This window comes from Struthio camelus, chromosome 12, assembly GCF_040807025.1.
Source record: "Struthio camelus isolate bStrCam1 chromosome 12, bStrCam1.hap1, whole genome shotgun sequence".
Lineage (NCBI taxonomy): Eukaryota > Metazoa > Chordata > Aves > Struthioniformes > Struthionidae > Struthio > Struthio camelus.
The window spans coordinates 395,105-412,462 of NC_090953.1; the positions used below are offsets into that span (position 1 = coordinate 395,105).

General features: G+C 45.9%; 1 protein-coding gene across 21 annotated transcripts in view; it reads right to left on the reverse strand.

Annotated features, from left to right (window-relative positions):
* Positions 1-17,358, reverse strand: part of PPIP5K1 (diphosphoinositol pentakisphosphate kinase 1) — a 65,115-nt gene that overhangs the window by 47,553 nt on the left and 204 nt on the right. For 4 of the 21 annotated variants that reach the window (XM_068957837.1, XM_009670117.2, XM_009670116.2 and 1 more), the window contains exons 1-15: positions 12,392-17,178; positions 11,887-12,061; positions 9,035-9,230; positions 8,846-8,936; positions 7,722-7,807; positions 7,324-7,478; positions 6,215-6,316; positions 5,801-5,962; positions 4,645-4,766; positions 4,094-4,195; positions 2,748-2,834; positions 2,229-2,304; positions 1,602-1,711; positions 491-576; positions 5-133 (exon numbers count right to left, since the gene is read on the reverse strand). In XM_068957837.1, the coding sequence (XP_068813938.1) occupies positions 5-133; positions 491-576; positions 1,602-1,711; positions 2,229-2,304; positions 2,748-2,834; positions 4,094-4,195; positions 4,645-4,766; positions 5,801-5,962; positions 6,215-6,316; positions 7,324-7,478; positions 7,722-7,807; positions 8,846-8,936; positions 9,035-9,230; positions 11,887-12,033 (1,651 nt within the window). In that variant the 5' untranslated portion in view covers positions 12,034-12,061; positions 12,392-17,178. Of the gene's footprint in view, positions 1-4; positions 134-490; positions 577-1,601; positions 1,712-2,228; positions 2,305-2,747; positions 2,835-4,093; positions 4,196-4,644; positions 4,767-5,800; positions 5,963-6,214; positions 6,317-7,323; positions 7,479-7,721; positions 7,808-8,845; positions 8,937-9,034; positions 9,231-11,038; positions 11,213-11,886; positions 12,062-12,391; positions 17,181-17,358 lie in introns of those variants that run through there. The other 17 variants (XM_068957836.1, XM_009670111.2, XM_068957838.1 and 14 more) reach the window with 15 other exon arrangements.

Sequence of the window (17,358 nt, forward strand, 5' to 3'; positions counted from 1 at the left end):
TTACCTTGGCCACCAGGGTACATACAGCGAAAGGCTCGCCCCAGTTCTTCTGCTTGGACCCTTCCTGCTGGCGTCAGTTCTCCACCCCACTTCAGCACCAGGAGAAGAGATGGGGAAGACTCTTTACGAGCTTCTAGGAGACAAACAGGCACTCACTATGGCAGGTCTCAAAAATGAGAGGAGGGGAGTACTTTTGGTACTTCAGCAAGTACCAAAATAAGAGTGTCTTTGACTGTTTGGAGCTATCGGAGTTCCACCTGTATTTACAGGCTGACATTCATGAAATCAGAAGCATAAAACCTGTGGCACCAACCAGGGTGTATTAGTACACTACACCGTGCATCTCTCCAGCCCTTCCTACGACAGCAGCAAAGACAAGATATGGGTCAATAATACTCCTTTCATCTCCAGGGGCCTTTATAGGTGGGATAGATGCACATTGTTGAACACCAGGCCTTAACATCATGGCAGCAACATCAGGTTTCTTTACCTTCATCTTCACTTGCAGCTTTTGGATGTCCATGAGGCAGATAGGTCAACTGCACCTTACGGTTAATGCCAGAAAAATGTCCATACCTGTCACAAGGAGAGGGGAAAACCAAAAAATAAAATCAAATTAATTCCATTCACCCCTTTCCAGAGCTCCCTAGGTAACACGCAGCAGAAATAAAATACAGGCCCTGACTTCCCCCTGCAACACCATTGTCAAGGGACACAAACATTTCACCACATAAACATCTACCTGTGAGCCAGCATGCAAACAAAATAAAACAAAACAGAAGCCCAACCCTCTCCTCCCCTGTCAAAATTCAGACTCCTTTACTTGCCTGCTTTGTTCAGCTGACATCATTCTGTGCTTTCATATCCCAAAGGGGCTTTAACCAATCTTTGATAATTTCTATCTACATCTTTAACAAGTGAATTAATGAAGTTACAGAAAAAACAATCTACCAGCCATGTAAGCACAAATATACCTACACCTCTAATCAGCAGAAAGAGCAGGGTAAGCAACCATGGTGAAAATTCATCTTCTGCACCCCACAGGCATGAACACAGACACTGCCTGTATGCCACAGTGAACTATGGCTCTCTCAGAAACCTTCCTTTTGTTTCTAACATGCCAACACCACCATATCGTCTTTTCTTTTGGCTGTATGAAACCTAAGAGGACACAAACATTCACTCACGTTTCCCAAGGTGCCTTTTGTTAAACTTTTGTCACCAGAACAACCTCACGTAAAACCACGTTTGTTCCAAATTTATCAAGACGCTTCCTATCTATGTGGTCCCTGGGGGACTCCAGTTTCATTCCTGCAGCAATGGAAGCTCAGCTTCACCTTGAGTTCTCTAGCTAAAAATCGGACACATCTGGAACAAGAATCACCATTGGCTTTGATGCCAAGGAGAAAGTTAGGAGCATGGCACCTTTCATGTATAGCTACTAAAAGGGGATGCAGGAGTCTGGCCTCTGGGGAACTAGCTGGCCAAGACATCAACAGCGCTGCTTGCTTCTACATCCTTCTCTCACAGCTTCCTTGTTATCCCTTGCTGACCCACAGCCCTGAGACAAACCCATGTTGCCCCAAGACATTAACTCTTACATCTCCAAAACGCTCTTCAGCTGTTCCAGTTTGGATTTCCTCTCCTCAATCTCACAGTCACTCTGTGTTCCCAGTTCCACCACAAGCTGCCGTGCAATGTCTAGCACTTCCTGTTGGAAAGCAGACACTGTCTCAAGCGCCCAGCAAATCTGGTTCAGACTCACCCACCGTACTCTTGCAAGGCCTCCAGAAGGCTCCAGCCAGCATCAGGACTGCATACACACTCATTAAAGACACATTATTTCATATGACACAGCTTGAGCAGGACAAACTTTCACATTCCAGTCTGCTTCATCCTCACCCTGTAATCCAGCCCTGTTCAGGACCAAATAGATGCCTCACACTCCCCCCACTTCACAGCTTGGAGTGTTCTCTCACCAGAGGCAACCACAACAGACAGCCTAGCTGCAGCAAGGCTGTCTCCATTCTACAGTCTTCGTCTTAGCCAGGAGCAGTCTCCACTATGCTCTCATACTATTACCCTGCTGCGTACACAGTGGGTAGGCAATGACACAGTGACTGTTGCCCCTTTAAGGGTTTCCACCCTCCCAAAGAATTCCCTTGCACTGGGATCCATATTACCTGCATCTCCCACATAACCACCCCAGAGAGGAAGGCTCCCCTCACCTGTAGCTGTTCTGGTTTCTTCAGCTTCAACTTCCCTGTCTTGTAGCCATCATATTTCTCAAATAATTCAAAGAACCTGAACAGACAACAAAGAACTCTGATCCAGTTTCTGCTGTTCCAGTGCTACAAGGATGGTTATCCCTATATATGCATTCATGCCCTGTTCTTCAAGGAGAACCAGTAGGCCCACAGACTCCCCCCTACACTTCAGAAATCCCCCCAGAACAAGTGTTTTCAGCCTCAGGTAAGAAAAGCAAGTAGCCACTAGCTTCCCTTTGGTGAGGAACTTCCTTTTGCACCTAGCAAACCTTCGCTCTTTCCTTCAGCACTCGCATACAAGGTGCCAGGATCCGTATGGGAAAAGAAGGCTCCCTCAATGGAGCAGAAAGCAGTTCCTGAATGGAAACATAGAAAAACACTGCTTCCCGTGTACTCAGCCCTTCCGCTCTGCTTGTGGATTCAGCAGGTGGGCCCTCCTCATTTCCCAACAGTGCAGTGTCTTCTTGCCTTGGTTCTTACCGGGGATGCTTAACTTCCATCTTCATCTTTTGCTTTGGGGTTCGATCTCCGTGCCGGATGACTGCAATAACACAACGAAGTTCCATCCTGGGGAAAAACAAGATGCACCTCTCAAACATAACCTTAAGCTACAGAATTACCACCAGAAAGTAGTTGTTGCTTCCCTCATCAGCGACAGAAATCCTCCAGCCTAAAACAGGCACAAGTCCTAAGGCTACAAGAGCAGTCGAAGTACTGCAGACACTACCAGGCTCATGAGCACCCCAGCATCGTAATATGACACGCAAAAATCAAATCGACAGCAGATGGGAAACAGGCTAGATGTTACAGAATCTACAGATATAGCGTTTTGAATTGTACCAAACTTCTTCCAAGAAAGGCACAGTTTAACATGCCTAACTTGCATAATCCTCAAAGCACCTCTTGGAAGGACGTAGGAAAAAAATCAACTTGTTCCAGAAGAACGGTTATACAGTCAGGGTCTTATCTGTGACCAATCCGTAATAGCTGTATATAGAGAGAGTCTGCAGCAATCAGCCACTTGCAGGAACCAGTATTTAGGTTGGCTCATTTCAGAAGGGCTATATGACTTTGCTTTTTCAGATATTAAAATATCCATCTATTATCTGTTATAAGATCCCGGACAAATGGGTACTGATTCTATCTGTTTCACTGTCACAAGATATAACAGAAGTCAGCAGCCCCGTGAGCTGTGCAGCATTTGCCAACTTTATCCAAATGATCCCACGTTACAGGAAGAATGAACACATGCTCTCAGTTTACCTTTTCTGTAGCATCTATTTTTTTCCAATTCATGCAAGCATGTTCAGGAGCACAGAGAATTTTTTGTCTTCAGTCTTTCAGCTTTCTATGGTGGAAGGCCAATATGGCCAACAGTATCAAATGAGAGCCTCGCAAGTGTACACCCAACATGAATACTTCAGCTAATATTTTTTCACCCATTTCACTGGCAGCTTAAAACCCATTTGCTCTGGGCAGCTGTCTGCTGAACAGTGGTTCCACTGAGCCAGGTAGAATGATGCCTTAATCCCTTCCCTGTGCTGATCGAAAATTGAAGCTTCCTGAAAGCCATATGAGCAGTTTCTGTAATTCCCTCAGAGAATGCTCCTCTGCATTCATCATTCCTACAACTCATTTACCACCAATTGTCCATTTCCTGAGCACAACTGAGCCTTTCTGTAGACATCTGTCTTCAGTATCTCAACCAACACAGCTGCTGGAGAAAGCAGTGCCACTGTGTGATGTATGACTCTTGGACACGACTCGTACTTTATCTTTTATGGAGCCATTAAAGGGATCCTTTTGAGAAGTTCGCAAGTACTCACATGGTGCCTGAAGTTGTGGGGACAATGGGGATATCTTCTGCCTCTGTTGGGATGGACCAGGGAATATGAAACTGGGGAGCCAATTCACGCATGATTATGTTTCTGAAAGAAATCAGAACACAGAGTTCACATGAAATGCCGTTCTCTCAGTTCTCCTCCTCCCCCGTGGTCCAGCTGAAAGGTTTAGGACAGCCACAGACAGCTTCTCCTCCCCTTCCTTGCAGAGGCATCTAACACACCATGGGCTAGGTAGGGCACCCAAAAGAGACAGGCACTCGCATCACCAATACTGCAGCTGGGCTCAGCATCCAATAGTGTCTATAAGACACACCTGGCTATAGACAAAGACAGCTAATCCCAATGCAGGTAGGAACTCCAGGGGCTAAAAATAATTAGCTCCTTCCTCCCAAAGCCAGGCGTTCCCCTGCTGAACAAATGTCCCCATCTGAACTACCTGCAGACTTCTCCCACGTTCACCGATCAGGACTCCAAATTCACTATGCTTTGCTAAAGGTTCCCTTAGCCACTGCCAAAACTTGAATTTTACATACCCAAGGATTTTGGCACAGTCGTCATAATACTTCATAGAGTTCTTCACAAAACTGAAGCCATTCACATCACAAACGAACGAGTGGCCGTTTGCTCGCAGGAGGTCAAACCCACATACGGTTTGCTGCATGAAGAAACAGAGGATTCATAGGCACACTGTGAGGAAGCACAGCAAGCAGGACAGCAGCTGCACAAGCCAAGCAGGGCTGAGAGGGCACTCTGTCACACAGGTCCCGTCAGCATATATTGTCCAATTTGGCTCCACTGGTGTCTCCAAAGGCACAGCTGCTGCAGTAGTTCTCCATTCCATGCCTGTCTCATCAGTCTTGAAGTAGTTAGCAGTAACAGGCCCTTTAGAGGAACCTTTACATCTTCACAGCTCTATCAAGGACTCAAACCAAGAACTCCTGTATTAAGCAGATTAGTGCTACTTCAAAGAGCTCTAAGGGTATAAGAAAGCAGCTCCTACCTCTTTTGCTCTTGTCTCTAAATTCAGCTGTTATGAACCAGATTGCAGAAGTAGAGAAAATAAACAGTGCATGCACAGACATGCATGGAAAAAGATTATAACGCAGAATAAACCCACAGCTGTACCAGAACAACTACACGCGATGCAGATTGCAGTGGGGCCAGGAACAAGTAGCCAAGTGCTGCTTCTGCTGACATTGCTGATGAAGCAGAACAGGTCATGTAACTGTACCTAGACTCACATGGACATTCATCCTGCCTACCTATAAGTAAAACACAAATGCACACCAAAGCCAGGTCAAAAGGAGAATGAAAAAGGCCAAGGACAAGATAACCAGGCTATCCACACGAACATGAAACAGCTAAGAAGGGATCAGTGCAGATCAGATGGACAGCAGCAGGCTTAGAATCTGCTGTCAAATGCTCAGATGTAAGCTGGGCACCAGCCACCTGCCAGCACAGAAGGCATCTGCTGTAGGCCCTCCAGCCTTCCCACTCATCTGACCAGCAAACTGCCAGGGCCAGCAGGAACAACTGCATCAGCTGGTAGAGAGAGTTGGCACCAGGCAAGGAACACAGTCACATCAGAGATACGTAAGGGCAATAGACTCAAGCTAATATAGGTGCCTGAGTCCTGAAGCAGACGTTCCAGGGAGTATTCTGCTTACATAGGAGAGAAAATACACAAACCTTAAAGGCTACACAGACTTTCCTGGCTACTAGCTTCTCCATGGCAGTCAGCATGACTGGATAACGGATTTCTTTCCCTTCACTGTCCCGTTCAACCTTCCCATCCAAAGCAGGGGATTTGCGAGCCTCTGCATGGGCATAGTCTGGCCCAACAGTGTACACCTGAGAAGAGAAATAGTTACACCTGACATAACCCCTAGACTAACTGCAGACTTCAGAAGGTACTTCTATTGCAGGCATACACAGGAAAAAAAGATTAGATGCTCTCATACATTCTTCCTGCTAGGGCGTGCAGAATACCAGCTCCTCACTTTGTGATCCAAGCTGCACAATCAGCACCTCACAGGTTAAACAAACACTCCAGAATCTGCTAAGTAGGACTGCCCAAACTTCAGCTACCCAGGTTTTCCTTACCTTTACATCAGTGCCATCTGTAGGCATGAACTCTTCATAAATGTATGAGCCTGTCTTCCTTACACTGCTCTCTGGGGAGTACACACTACTCCGGCTGCCAATCTGAAAGCATAGAATAAAAACCTCAGCAGAGACTATAGGTTTTCTTTCCTTAGATGGAAGAACAAACAGCATAAATTTCATCCCATACTTAAAGAACTAGCTGAACATCTCTCAGAACCTCCAGCTATTATAGCTCAATAATTCATGAAGGACAGAAGAGACTCCAAAACGCAGACACTAAGTATGTCCTTTTCGAGGCTTTAAAGAGGAAAAAGTTATTATAGACCACTAGGTTGACTCCAATCACTAGAAGAACATGGAACAAAAACAGTAGATAAAGACAGAGGAGGTAAGGAGCCTAGCTAATAAGCGAAATATAACAAGTTATGACAAACCATAGTCAGATCAGTTTAACTTCTTTTTAGGACAGTGCAACAAATCTTATAGACAGGAGCTAATGTTGCTTTCATTTTTAGTGAGACTTTAGAAATAAGCACGTCACTTGAGATTGTATGTAAAAGCTAAGGAAACAATCATTTCAAGATCACTAATCGCAGATGCATAACTGGTTGGAAAATCATATTCCATAGTTATTAATGGTTCATTGGTAAAGCGGAGGAAGTGAGTAAGAGCAGACAGATTCCCTGTGGAATCTAGGAATAAATACTGCCTTTATTACATTTGCAAGCTACAGTAAGCTGAGAAGGGCAGCAAGCATGTTAGAGGACAAGAACAGAAGTAAAAAAGTCATCTTGATAAACTGAAGAAGTGATCTGGAAAAGACAGTATGCAGTTCAATAAGGGACACAGTCCTTAAGGACTGCTAAACAGGACACAGGTTAAACAGAGGATGGGGAAAGCATAGTCAGCACTAGCACTAGGACGTGTCTTTCTGCAATTCCCAACTAGATGAGATTTAACTAAAAGTTTTACAAAGGTATAAGACTGCCCCAACACAAGACCTTCCTTCCCCCTTCCCCTGCCGCAAAACTCCCTCTTGAAGTCGCATAAGTCTCTCCGACCCACGGATCTGTTGGTCCCGACAGCAAAGCTGGAGTCCCCCTCACCTTCCGAAAGAGCCGCTGGCTGCCCCCACCTGCTGAGGTTGGGTAGTAAATATACACATTATGGTCTTCAGCACTGACTGGCTTCTCTACAAATGGCTTTGGGAAAACAGCTCCATTTACCTCCACGTGGTCCTCTCCTTCCACCAAGTTGCATTCTGAAGACAAAGCACAGCAGCAGCACATTAGGTAAGGGGGCAAACAGCCCTACTGCAGAGCTGAACCCCTTCAGTTCTGGCCAGTCAGCCAACTTCAGTGTTCTGGCCTTTGACCCATGTCCAAGTCAAGTTGACAGACTTGTGAATCAGGCCTGTTCAAGCTGATTATCAGTGCTGGTCTCTGCAGAATACCTTAAATGGTACAGTATGTGCAAATGCTCTCAGCAGAGCCTGGACATTTACCTTCTGGTCTATCAGGGTCTCGATTGAGCACAGCATAGCGGGGCAAGTCTATTCCCTCTTCTTGAAGAATCCTATACACTTCCCGTCTGTAGAGGACAAAAACAATGAGGATCAGTAGAAGAGTCTGGAAGATCCTCAGTACATACCAAGGGAAAGGCTTCATTTTCACTGATGGAAAAGCAAAGTCTAATGAGCACAAGAAAGTCTCAAGACAGAGTGCAAATACTTCTCCGTGTGTGTTCTCCAGATGAGACCCACAAGCTACAGGACATGCCTCAGCCCTACTCCTCATGGAAATATCCCAGAGTAGACCCCTGCCTGGCATAAATGGAGATGCCCATTTGCTAGCACCTGCCAAATCCACAGCAACATACTCAGCAAACGCCAGCTAGCCAAATGTGCCCCCTCAAAGGGTGCCCTGTCACACAGCTGCCCATCACCAATGCCTCACTTTGCACCTAACATCAACGGGGAAGCTGCATTTCTCTCACTAGAGTTACAATATATGGTGCCTATCAGCACCCACAGGAAAGCTGCCCACAACCCAAAGACATGGTGTGAGGTTTGGTGTCTGGTATTAACACTTCTCATCTGCAGCCAAAGCACAGTCACGTACCTCAGTTCATATAGCCAGAGTAAGTTAGCATTTGACTTCTGATTGACTTAACCCTTCAACTTACTGACTGACAAGCCTTTTGAAGTGTCTGACCAACATACCCTCTTCAGGGGAGGGGTATATACCCTCCAATATTCCCTTCTCTGCCTGGCTTTGCTGCTTCCAATTTCCGCCCCAGAATCTCATCCCACTACTTGGCTCTCTTCCTCGGAGACCAATCTTTTTGTCTTAGCCATGCCAGTCTCATCCTGTGAGATCATGTCCTCTTTTAATTCACTCGACCTTTCCTTACAGAGCATTTGCACCAGAAGATAAAACATGCCATGTCTCACCCCTAAAGCTATTTCCCTCACATTAGGGGGAAACAACCCCTAAAAGCCACTGTCAAAGTCCCCCCTCCACACCCTCCCTTGTTTGCCTGTGGCCAGAAAGATGAAGCTTGCATAGCATGCTGAGGAGGGGAATCAGATGAAGAGGGAAGGTGCTTTAGAGGATCACAGACACCTACCTGTCCTGGATGTAATACTGCATATCAAGGTCATTAATCAAAAACGGCCTGCACAGCTTGGCATAAGCAACTGCTTTATCCAGTGGGAATCCTGAAATGCAGGGTGGCAGGGGAGAAAAAGAAAAAGATGAACGGAAACTCCCTTGTCCAGATCTCAGGTAGGATAGGGCCTGCCACGCAGAGTTTTACCTTTGGAGTGGAAGGAGATAAGGCAGTCACAAGAGGGCCAGTTCTCTACTGGTTCATTCAGAATAACATCTTCCCCCATAATCACCACTGTGATATACTCAAACTTGCACAGACGCTCCAGAATCTGTGTCATGGGCTTTGACTTGGACTTTTTGGTCATGGCACATATTCCAACCACAATCTGTCGTTCAGGTGGCTAAGGGAAGACACAGGGCAGTTTAGTACAGGGTCAGCTACTTTACTGAATTCAAACTATAACAGCATAGAAATGCAGCAACTAGGAACAAAGGAGGGATTTTCTTCTCACCACATCCACTCCCAGCTCTTGCTAGACTCAAACCCCTATACACTTCCAGCTCCCACTAGATTTCACTGGTAGGTGTCATAAAGAAACATCCCCAAACAGTTGCTTCTTTGCCAGACAGTACGTATCTCTTCTTCTTACTGGGCACCAACACTAAGATCAAAAAGAAATATCTGGCACCTGAACAAGCAGCAGGGGCTGGAATCCTGTACTATGTTCTTTGGCCCATAACTCAAAGACGACTGTTGGTAGACTTAGGAGGACTCAGAAAAGAGCCACAAATGCTGTATAGCAAAAGACTCCAGGAGCTCGGCCTGTTTGGCTTATCTGAGAGAAAAAAAAAGGGGAAATGACAGCACTAGCTACGAGTAGAAGAGAAATAGTACCAAGGACTCTCCCATCTACCTGACAGAGGTACAGCAAGATCCAGTGGGAGAAAGGTCAGTTAAATAAGTATAGAGAAGAGGCATGCATTTAAAAAGCACTGATAACAGTAGCTGCGAAACAGGCTAAGGTCTGTGGTGGATTTCCCATCACTGACTTTTTAAACACAGACTGGGTATTTTTAATAGATTAATTCTGGCCCAGGCAAGATTAAACTCAGTGAGGTCGTTTAAAGTGAAACATGCAGGACTGCAGGTTACACAAGACACAGAATGGTGGCTTCAGACTGTAAACTGAGACTTCTGCAATTACTGCACTGACTCCCAAAGCCAAGGGCTCAGAGTCCACAGCAAAAATTATCTAGGAAGTCTAAGGACTTCCAATTCCTTTGCCCCACCTGCTAAATAGCTCTTTGTTGAGCATCAAGGTACATAACACTGTGCATTTTTCAAGGGAGCCATATGGGCTCCTAGGTCAATAATGCAACTGCAATGGAGACTTAAGAGTAGAGAGCCAATGTGAATAACAGCTGCACTGGCACAGGGTCCCAGCAACTCACATAACCAGAAGCAAAGTCCCTGCAGCACCCCAAGTCCCATATGCAGAACACAGTACGTAACAGAGAAAAACAGCAGATTTCACTCTTGGCTCTAATCCTCCTCCCTAGGTTTGCCCAGCTCTCACTGTTCCTTAGCTCCACTTCACTCAGTTCTCAGCTAGACTGATTATCCAGGACTATTAGAGTCAGTTTTCCAATCTGACATCTCTGACTGAAAAATAGTTGCCTCTTTCTCTTACCAATCACAACTTATGGGGCAAGAACTGAGGTGAGGGGAAAGGAAAAAGATTTAAAAAAACAACAAAAAAAGCAGTCTCAACCACCTAAAAAAGTGCAACAAACACTGGCCACTCCAATCACTGGAGCACCAATACTATATCACTGGATTCTTCCTAAAGGTAAATTCCCACGGGCTACTGATATATTTCATTCTTAATGCAATTTCTGTCTGGAATTCTGTATTGGAACAGGCAGCAGAGCACCACACAACATTGTAGAGCTTCCACAGGAGGGAAAAGCAGCTCCTCTTACCCAGAGGAGGAAACGTTACTTCTAATATGCCAAAAGCACCAAACAGAGCTTCTCCGGAATGGACGGATGATTTTCTCAGGAACAAAGTGTGGCACATTCCACCCCACTGCAGAATAAGTTGCTCAGCCCATTCAAAAACAAACAAACCAACCAAGCGCCACCACACAAACTTAAAATTTTAAGTCCCAACGGAATCACCAGAGCAAAAAGTTAGGAGTTCCTTTACCTCATTGCAGTGCGTTGCCTGCAGGTCTTGCAGATACAAGTCCCAGCTATTCACTGTTTTGTTTGCATTGTCTTTAGAAAGCTACTTTACCATCCTTAAAGAGGAGGTCAGCATACACTGCCCATTACATTTTCTATCTGTGCTACAGGATACACCTGCATTGGCCCTCAGAGGCTGCATCATGTACAAACAGAAAAGACAGGAAAACAGTAGATTAAAGCTCTGCAGGGCCACTACATACTGTCCTAAGGTTATGCCAGTGCAGTTTAGCACGAGTCACAGTCCATTAGCCCATTAAGAGGCAAGAGAATTTCAGCGAAGAGAAGGACCTCTGAACGAACGCCCCTAACAAAGGCCATTGTGAGAGACCAGAAGAGTGGGTAGAATAAGGGCCAAAAGCAGTCGAAAGCTGGAGGTGATTCTCCTTTCTGCATTCTGCTCCTGCAGACTACAGAAAAGAGGAACTGCTTCAAATCTGCAGACGCTTCTTTGCCCTATTCACAATTCCCACAGTTTTCCTCAAAATTTTCTCCAGTGAAACAGGAAGATTACAAAGAGAGTTAGGCTTAAATTGCCAGGACAACTTTGTTTGCTATTGTGCCTGAAAGACCTGCAAAGCAAAAAGGCTAAAATTTATGCAGCATGAGACACTGAGCCTGACGGTATGACATTGCAGTGGCACCCCATCAAGGATGACGCAGCCCTTCCACGTGGCCGTGCCACGTAGCCTGGTTCCGTGATCCTGAAGTCCTGACTGCCTGTCGCCTCCACAGTAACCGCTCAAAATCTAGCTGAGACCCAGGAATTCTGCACAGATTCTCCAACCCAGAACGCCAGGACCTCCTTACCGATTCTTCCTCTTCATCATCTTCAAAGAAATCAATTTCGTCTGTCTTCATGTTTGATCCAAGGAAGTCTGTCTCATCATCCCTGGAACCGACAACAAATCTGGGAGCGGAGTTTTCTCCCTCACTGGAGGTCGTCAGGGACGACATTGCAGCCTTGGTGGCCGATCATCCCGCTCTGGAATCATAATATGCAAAAAAGATAAGGAAGATCTTCTGACATAGGGCAAGTCAGGGACTGATGCTAGTGGAAGGAGGTCAGGATGGGCAGGTCAGGGACTGACGTGGAGCAAATGAAACCAGGAACAGGCTGCCCAGCACAAAAGCAGAGAATCAAGGAGAGGGGAAGAGAGCCCTGTCAGTGCTACTGGAAGAGACCCTCGGGGTGGGAGGGAGTACAAGATCCAGAACCATTTTAGATAGGCAGCTCCATTGTGCATTTAACCCATTTGCAGCAAGTAGGAAAGGGATGGCGTCACTGCTAGTGTTGAAATAATTTAAACCTTACAGTGATGCATGCTCCAATCCGCTGTTTAAATCATTGACTGGGACAGTGGACACACTTGTGGCCTCGTACGCCCAAAAACATCAACCGGGACTCCAGAAGTTAGGATGAAGCTTAGGAGAAGGAAGGTCAATTCAATTTTCATTCCCTTAGCTCAAGAGGACCTACAACAACAGAAAGACTAGTCTGAGAGGCACGCGAGTTTGGGAAAGGAAGGAAAAGGAAAAAGCGACACTCTTAGATAAGGAAAGAAGAAACAGAGAAAGCAACAGCAATAGTCTGAGCTGCAGGTCAGGGCTTCTGGGTTTACAAGCTGGTTCTGATTTATTGTGTAACCATGGAGCCTGATTATCAAGGTATAAGCCATGCTTTATACATACAGCAGGAAAGGAGCGAGTCTTGCACTATCACCTACGTAGTTGCACTCACTGTCTGCTGCACAAGTGACAGTTTGAATGCACAGTATGTATGTATGACCTGTATGCACCAAGGGCACAGCTGTTCACCTCTGCCAAAAGCTTCACATACATGAATGTCAAGCAGTTGCCATTCATCTTGTTTTCCCCCAACTATAAAATGGTGAAAAGCATTCTTCCTGTGTAAGTACGTGCAACCTTGAGAAGAGGACTTTGTAAACACCTTATGTTATCAAGCACTTCCTACGAGCGGACAAGACACAATACCACTGCTTCTCAGGCTCTTAAACGATTTCCAGCATTACTCAGACAACGGTTACTGCATTTCCTATTCTTTTGAAGCACACTTCCCCTTAACAGCCAGTATACCACAGGACACTATGCTGCCACATACAACTCCATCAGTTCCCCATCCTCTCTGCCAGCTCTTCACAGAGCAGAGGAGATCGCTCAAATGCCATCTGCCTGCTGCCAGCACAGTTTCACAGTAGACACAGTAGAGAATCCCCTCACAGAGAACAAAGGAGGGAGATGGACTTAATCTATTTGAGCAGGGTGGGAACAAGCAAAAGATCAAACACACAGACAGCAATCCAGCTGGTTGCAAAATCCCCTTGGAAATAAGTGCAAAAATAAAGTATGTCACCATGCAGAAAGGCTGTGCACATTCCCAGAAAACACACAAGATTTAATAGGTAAGTACTCAGAGAGCACTGAAGCAGAAACGCACCAGACAACGGTCCTGAAGCCACCCTATGAGAAACTAGTTCAACAGCACATCTCTCGGTTAACGCACCAGACCTACCGGGGGAGCCCACACCAACGCAACAGAAACCAGAGAGGCGACACAGCAAGCTCAAACTTTGCTCCTACCGTACCAAGGACGATCTCCTCAGCATTACTGGCAGCTCACTCCAACTTTCTGCTTGCACACAAAGCCAAGCGCCGGGTGCTCCCACATACACCTTGAGGCACAGAGCTCATCCAGAACAGAAGAGTGTCCAAATTAGCAAGGGTCAAAGCCGTAATCACCATCAGTGCTCTCTACTGGTGCCAGTAACAGTGTTGGCAGACCAGGCTGTACAGGCAATTTTCACTGTATGCGCCACATAACCCTACTAATACAACACAAGAACAAGAGTAGGATTCCCAAATTATTCAGGAACGGTCTTCGTTCCTGGGCTCTGCTGCTTCAGCACGCTAGCACAGAACGAGACCTCAGCAGCAAGTACACGATCAGCTTGAAGGCTGATGATTTAATGAAGTAAACCATGCAAGAAGAGGAGGAGGGTTGTTCTCTCCAATCGCTTACCCTCCTCTCCCCTCCCTCCTGGAAAAATAGATCAGGCAGCAGAAAAACCTTTGCCCTAAGAACTAAGAAAGCAACAGGTTCTCTACGTTCCTGCCTCTATCCCAGAAAAAAGCCTCTGCCTCGCTCCGTAGCTATTTCCATAGGCCACAACACACCATACTGGAACCAAATAAAAAGCTAGAGCCTCACTGAAACATCAGGAATCCCCCTGGTGTTAACAGTGAAAACCTCATTATCTCACAGGTTGTTTCTGGCGTGGGGAAGGGGTGGCAGTTTAATCAAAATCTTTTTCAACTTTCTGTTTAAACTAGATCTCTTCTCTGGATTTCTGTGAAGCCAGGATATAGCCTCTTGACGTAACAGAACTGTTAGCTACAGGTGTAACTAAGGCACCTAAAATTCAAACAGTCCGTGACCCTTAAAGGGAAACAGACAATGGAATACTATTTTGGTTGGTATCAAAGGCTAGTAACATCAGGTTTTGCAGCCAGGCCTGAATCAGCTTTAGGGCTGGGCTATCACAGAGTTTATATGCCAGAGGTGAGGCAAATTCTCACAGGAACAGTACCAGCAAAATTCCTGTATGGGGCTCAACACACACCAAACCTAGAGCTATATGAGATGACCTGACAGCAGCCGTGCTTGCTTCTCAAACATATATGCTGAGGAACACACACACGCTTCCACATCTTTCTCATTGCTTCCTGAGCTAACTGCTCCTAAAGGTCATATATCCAGACCCGTTCCCACATGCTAAGAGTGCTGCAGGTCTCCAACCTTTCACAAACCGCAGCAGGAAAATTAAGTGTTAATACCACTAGCTGAACTCGCTGAGAGAGCCATAAGCACTAGCACAGCCCTGACACACACACAAACGCGCACACACACAGCAGAACCCAGTTAAGCAAGGTTACGGTTTTGAGTACAGGATCTTCAGGCTTCCTAACCCCACCACAAATGCACGAGGAAACGTACACCAGCTGCTTACAACTACCGATATTCTTGCACTGTCTCCCAACAAAGGCACCTATGATCTGCTACACAATCATACCAAAGGTTAAGGTAATTAACTAATGGCAATCATTAGCTGCTGACACACAACCTGAAATTGAGATGTAAGCCTTGCCTCTAAGTGTTCTGGGACTAATTCTTCAGCTCTCTAGACTGCCCTGTTTTAGGGACAAGAAATGAGATAGTAAGATGTTTTCAGGCTCCCCAGCAGATCATTTTTGATGCTGTGCAGCTAAGAGCATTCACAGAGTAGCAGATTTATTCTTTGTGCCCCACTGTGAAATACCAGAAATTCAGAAAAGAGAGCACGGTCAGGTCTCATACTAACTTTGCACACCGTATGGCATTAACCAGTGAAAGTTTTTTAGTTTTATTAATGGAGCCTCTTACAGGTGCAGCTGCATGATTTGGAAGTACAGTCCCTCCTGTGGAGGGCTGAAGGTCAAGAGCTGCCTTTGCTTGTGGCATGCAGCAACCAAACAAGGCAGACCACATCGCTAGCAGCAGCACCTGTAAGAGGTGGGAAGAGGCAGATCTAGGTCCAGACACCAGGCCTGTGCGCTCCAGGGAAGCATTTGACTGGAGGTCAGAAGAGCACAGGGCACCGCTGCATGCAAACAGGCGGCAAGGATGAATTAGTTTATAGAACCTTAGCCCAGTTTAAGCATCTACAACATTGCAATCCTTATGTATATGCATAGCTGGTATTTTAAATAGACTAATGCCGGAAAGGTCTTGTTGAACTCTATAGAACTGCTGTGGGCATTAAAACACACACGTATAAGACTGAGCTTTCAGTATAATCAGTGAAGCAACCGCCTAGAGTTAATGCCACTATCTTAAGAATTTTGTATTAAAGGTTAACTACATACTTAAATACAAAAGGTGATGTTGTACTCTTGTCAAAAACTAAGTGGCATAAACTCTTAATTGCTTCAAAACAAAACTATTGCAGAGTTAATAATTAAAAGCTATTTAGTCTTAGTGTATTAAAATAAGCTTGCCATGTGCTGTTTGCATAGTTCATTGTGTTCAAGACCAGGATACCAAAATCAATTCTAAAAGTACAATCCTGCCTGTTTGAGAGGCATTTTCAGTAACTGCAAATCTATTAGGAACTTCAAACTCAGCGAGAGTATATCAATGGCTAAAACATTTCATGCTTCCTGACTAGGAGGAGTTCTTTCTGCTGGAAAGTGCTGCTGTTTGCATATTTAGTAAAAGCTCTTGGCTTATCATTTCCATATCTGAGCAAATGTTATACTGTTCACACAGGAAGTGTAGCAGTGAGACCCAATATTGTCTTTTTCACGGGATCATTTGCTACTTCATTGTTAAACTCCATAGTAGCAAATTTTCTCTGAGAACGTAATTGTTAATTTAAAAAAACTGACAAACTGAAGTATAAAATAATTTTATCAATGTTTTTTAAACAAAGGAAAGAACAGAAACAAACTTGAACATGCATGTCTTTAATTTTAAAAGCATAAATGTCTTAATTTTGCTTTGTAAATACACATATGGCAACCTGCAGACCCACTAGCACTTGAAAGCTGTAATTTTTATCCATTCTTCCAGTCCGCAGCACTGATAATTTATTTGTAGAATGACTACTCATCTACTTATACCCTTTCCTCACGCATCAAATGGGAGTACAGACACTAACCAATTGAGCACTTCCACACTTTTCAGAAGACTTCCATGAAGAAGTCTCAAGCCTGTCTAGCAGCACATCAGCAGGAAAATAAGTGCCATGGAGCAAGCTAGAGAGCTCATTCACAGCACAGACTTCTCCGTAACAGCGGTTCAGCTGCGCGCTTTCACCCCATCAGCCACACGATGGGCAGAAGGGAGCAACCACCTGCCACAAGGCAAAAGTTACCCTGGGTTTACTGCAAGGCAGGAGCGCTTACACCGACGTTCAACGCGGAGAAGTGAAGTCAGAACAGCAAATTCAAACATTAACTCGTTCCCGGACCAGTTCTGCAAGAAGCCGCACCCGGACACCGCAGGGACGGGGGCAGCGCAACCCGCAGCGGGCGCAGCCGCCCCCCGCACGGCAGCAGGGGCGACGCGGCCCAGCACCGGCAACCGCCGGGGGAGCCGCCGGGCGCCGCCGCGGGCCCCAGAGAGCCCCGCGGCCCACGGCGCAGTTGGCCCGGCCCTGCCCGGCCCCGGCCGGCGCCGCCCGGGGGAGCTCGCCCGCGCCCCGCCACCTGCCCGCGCCCCCG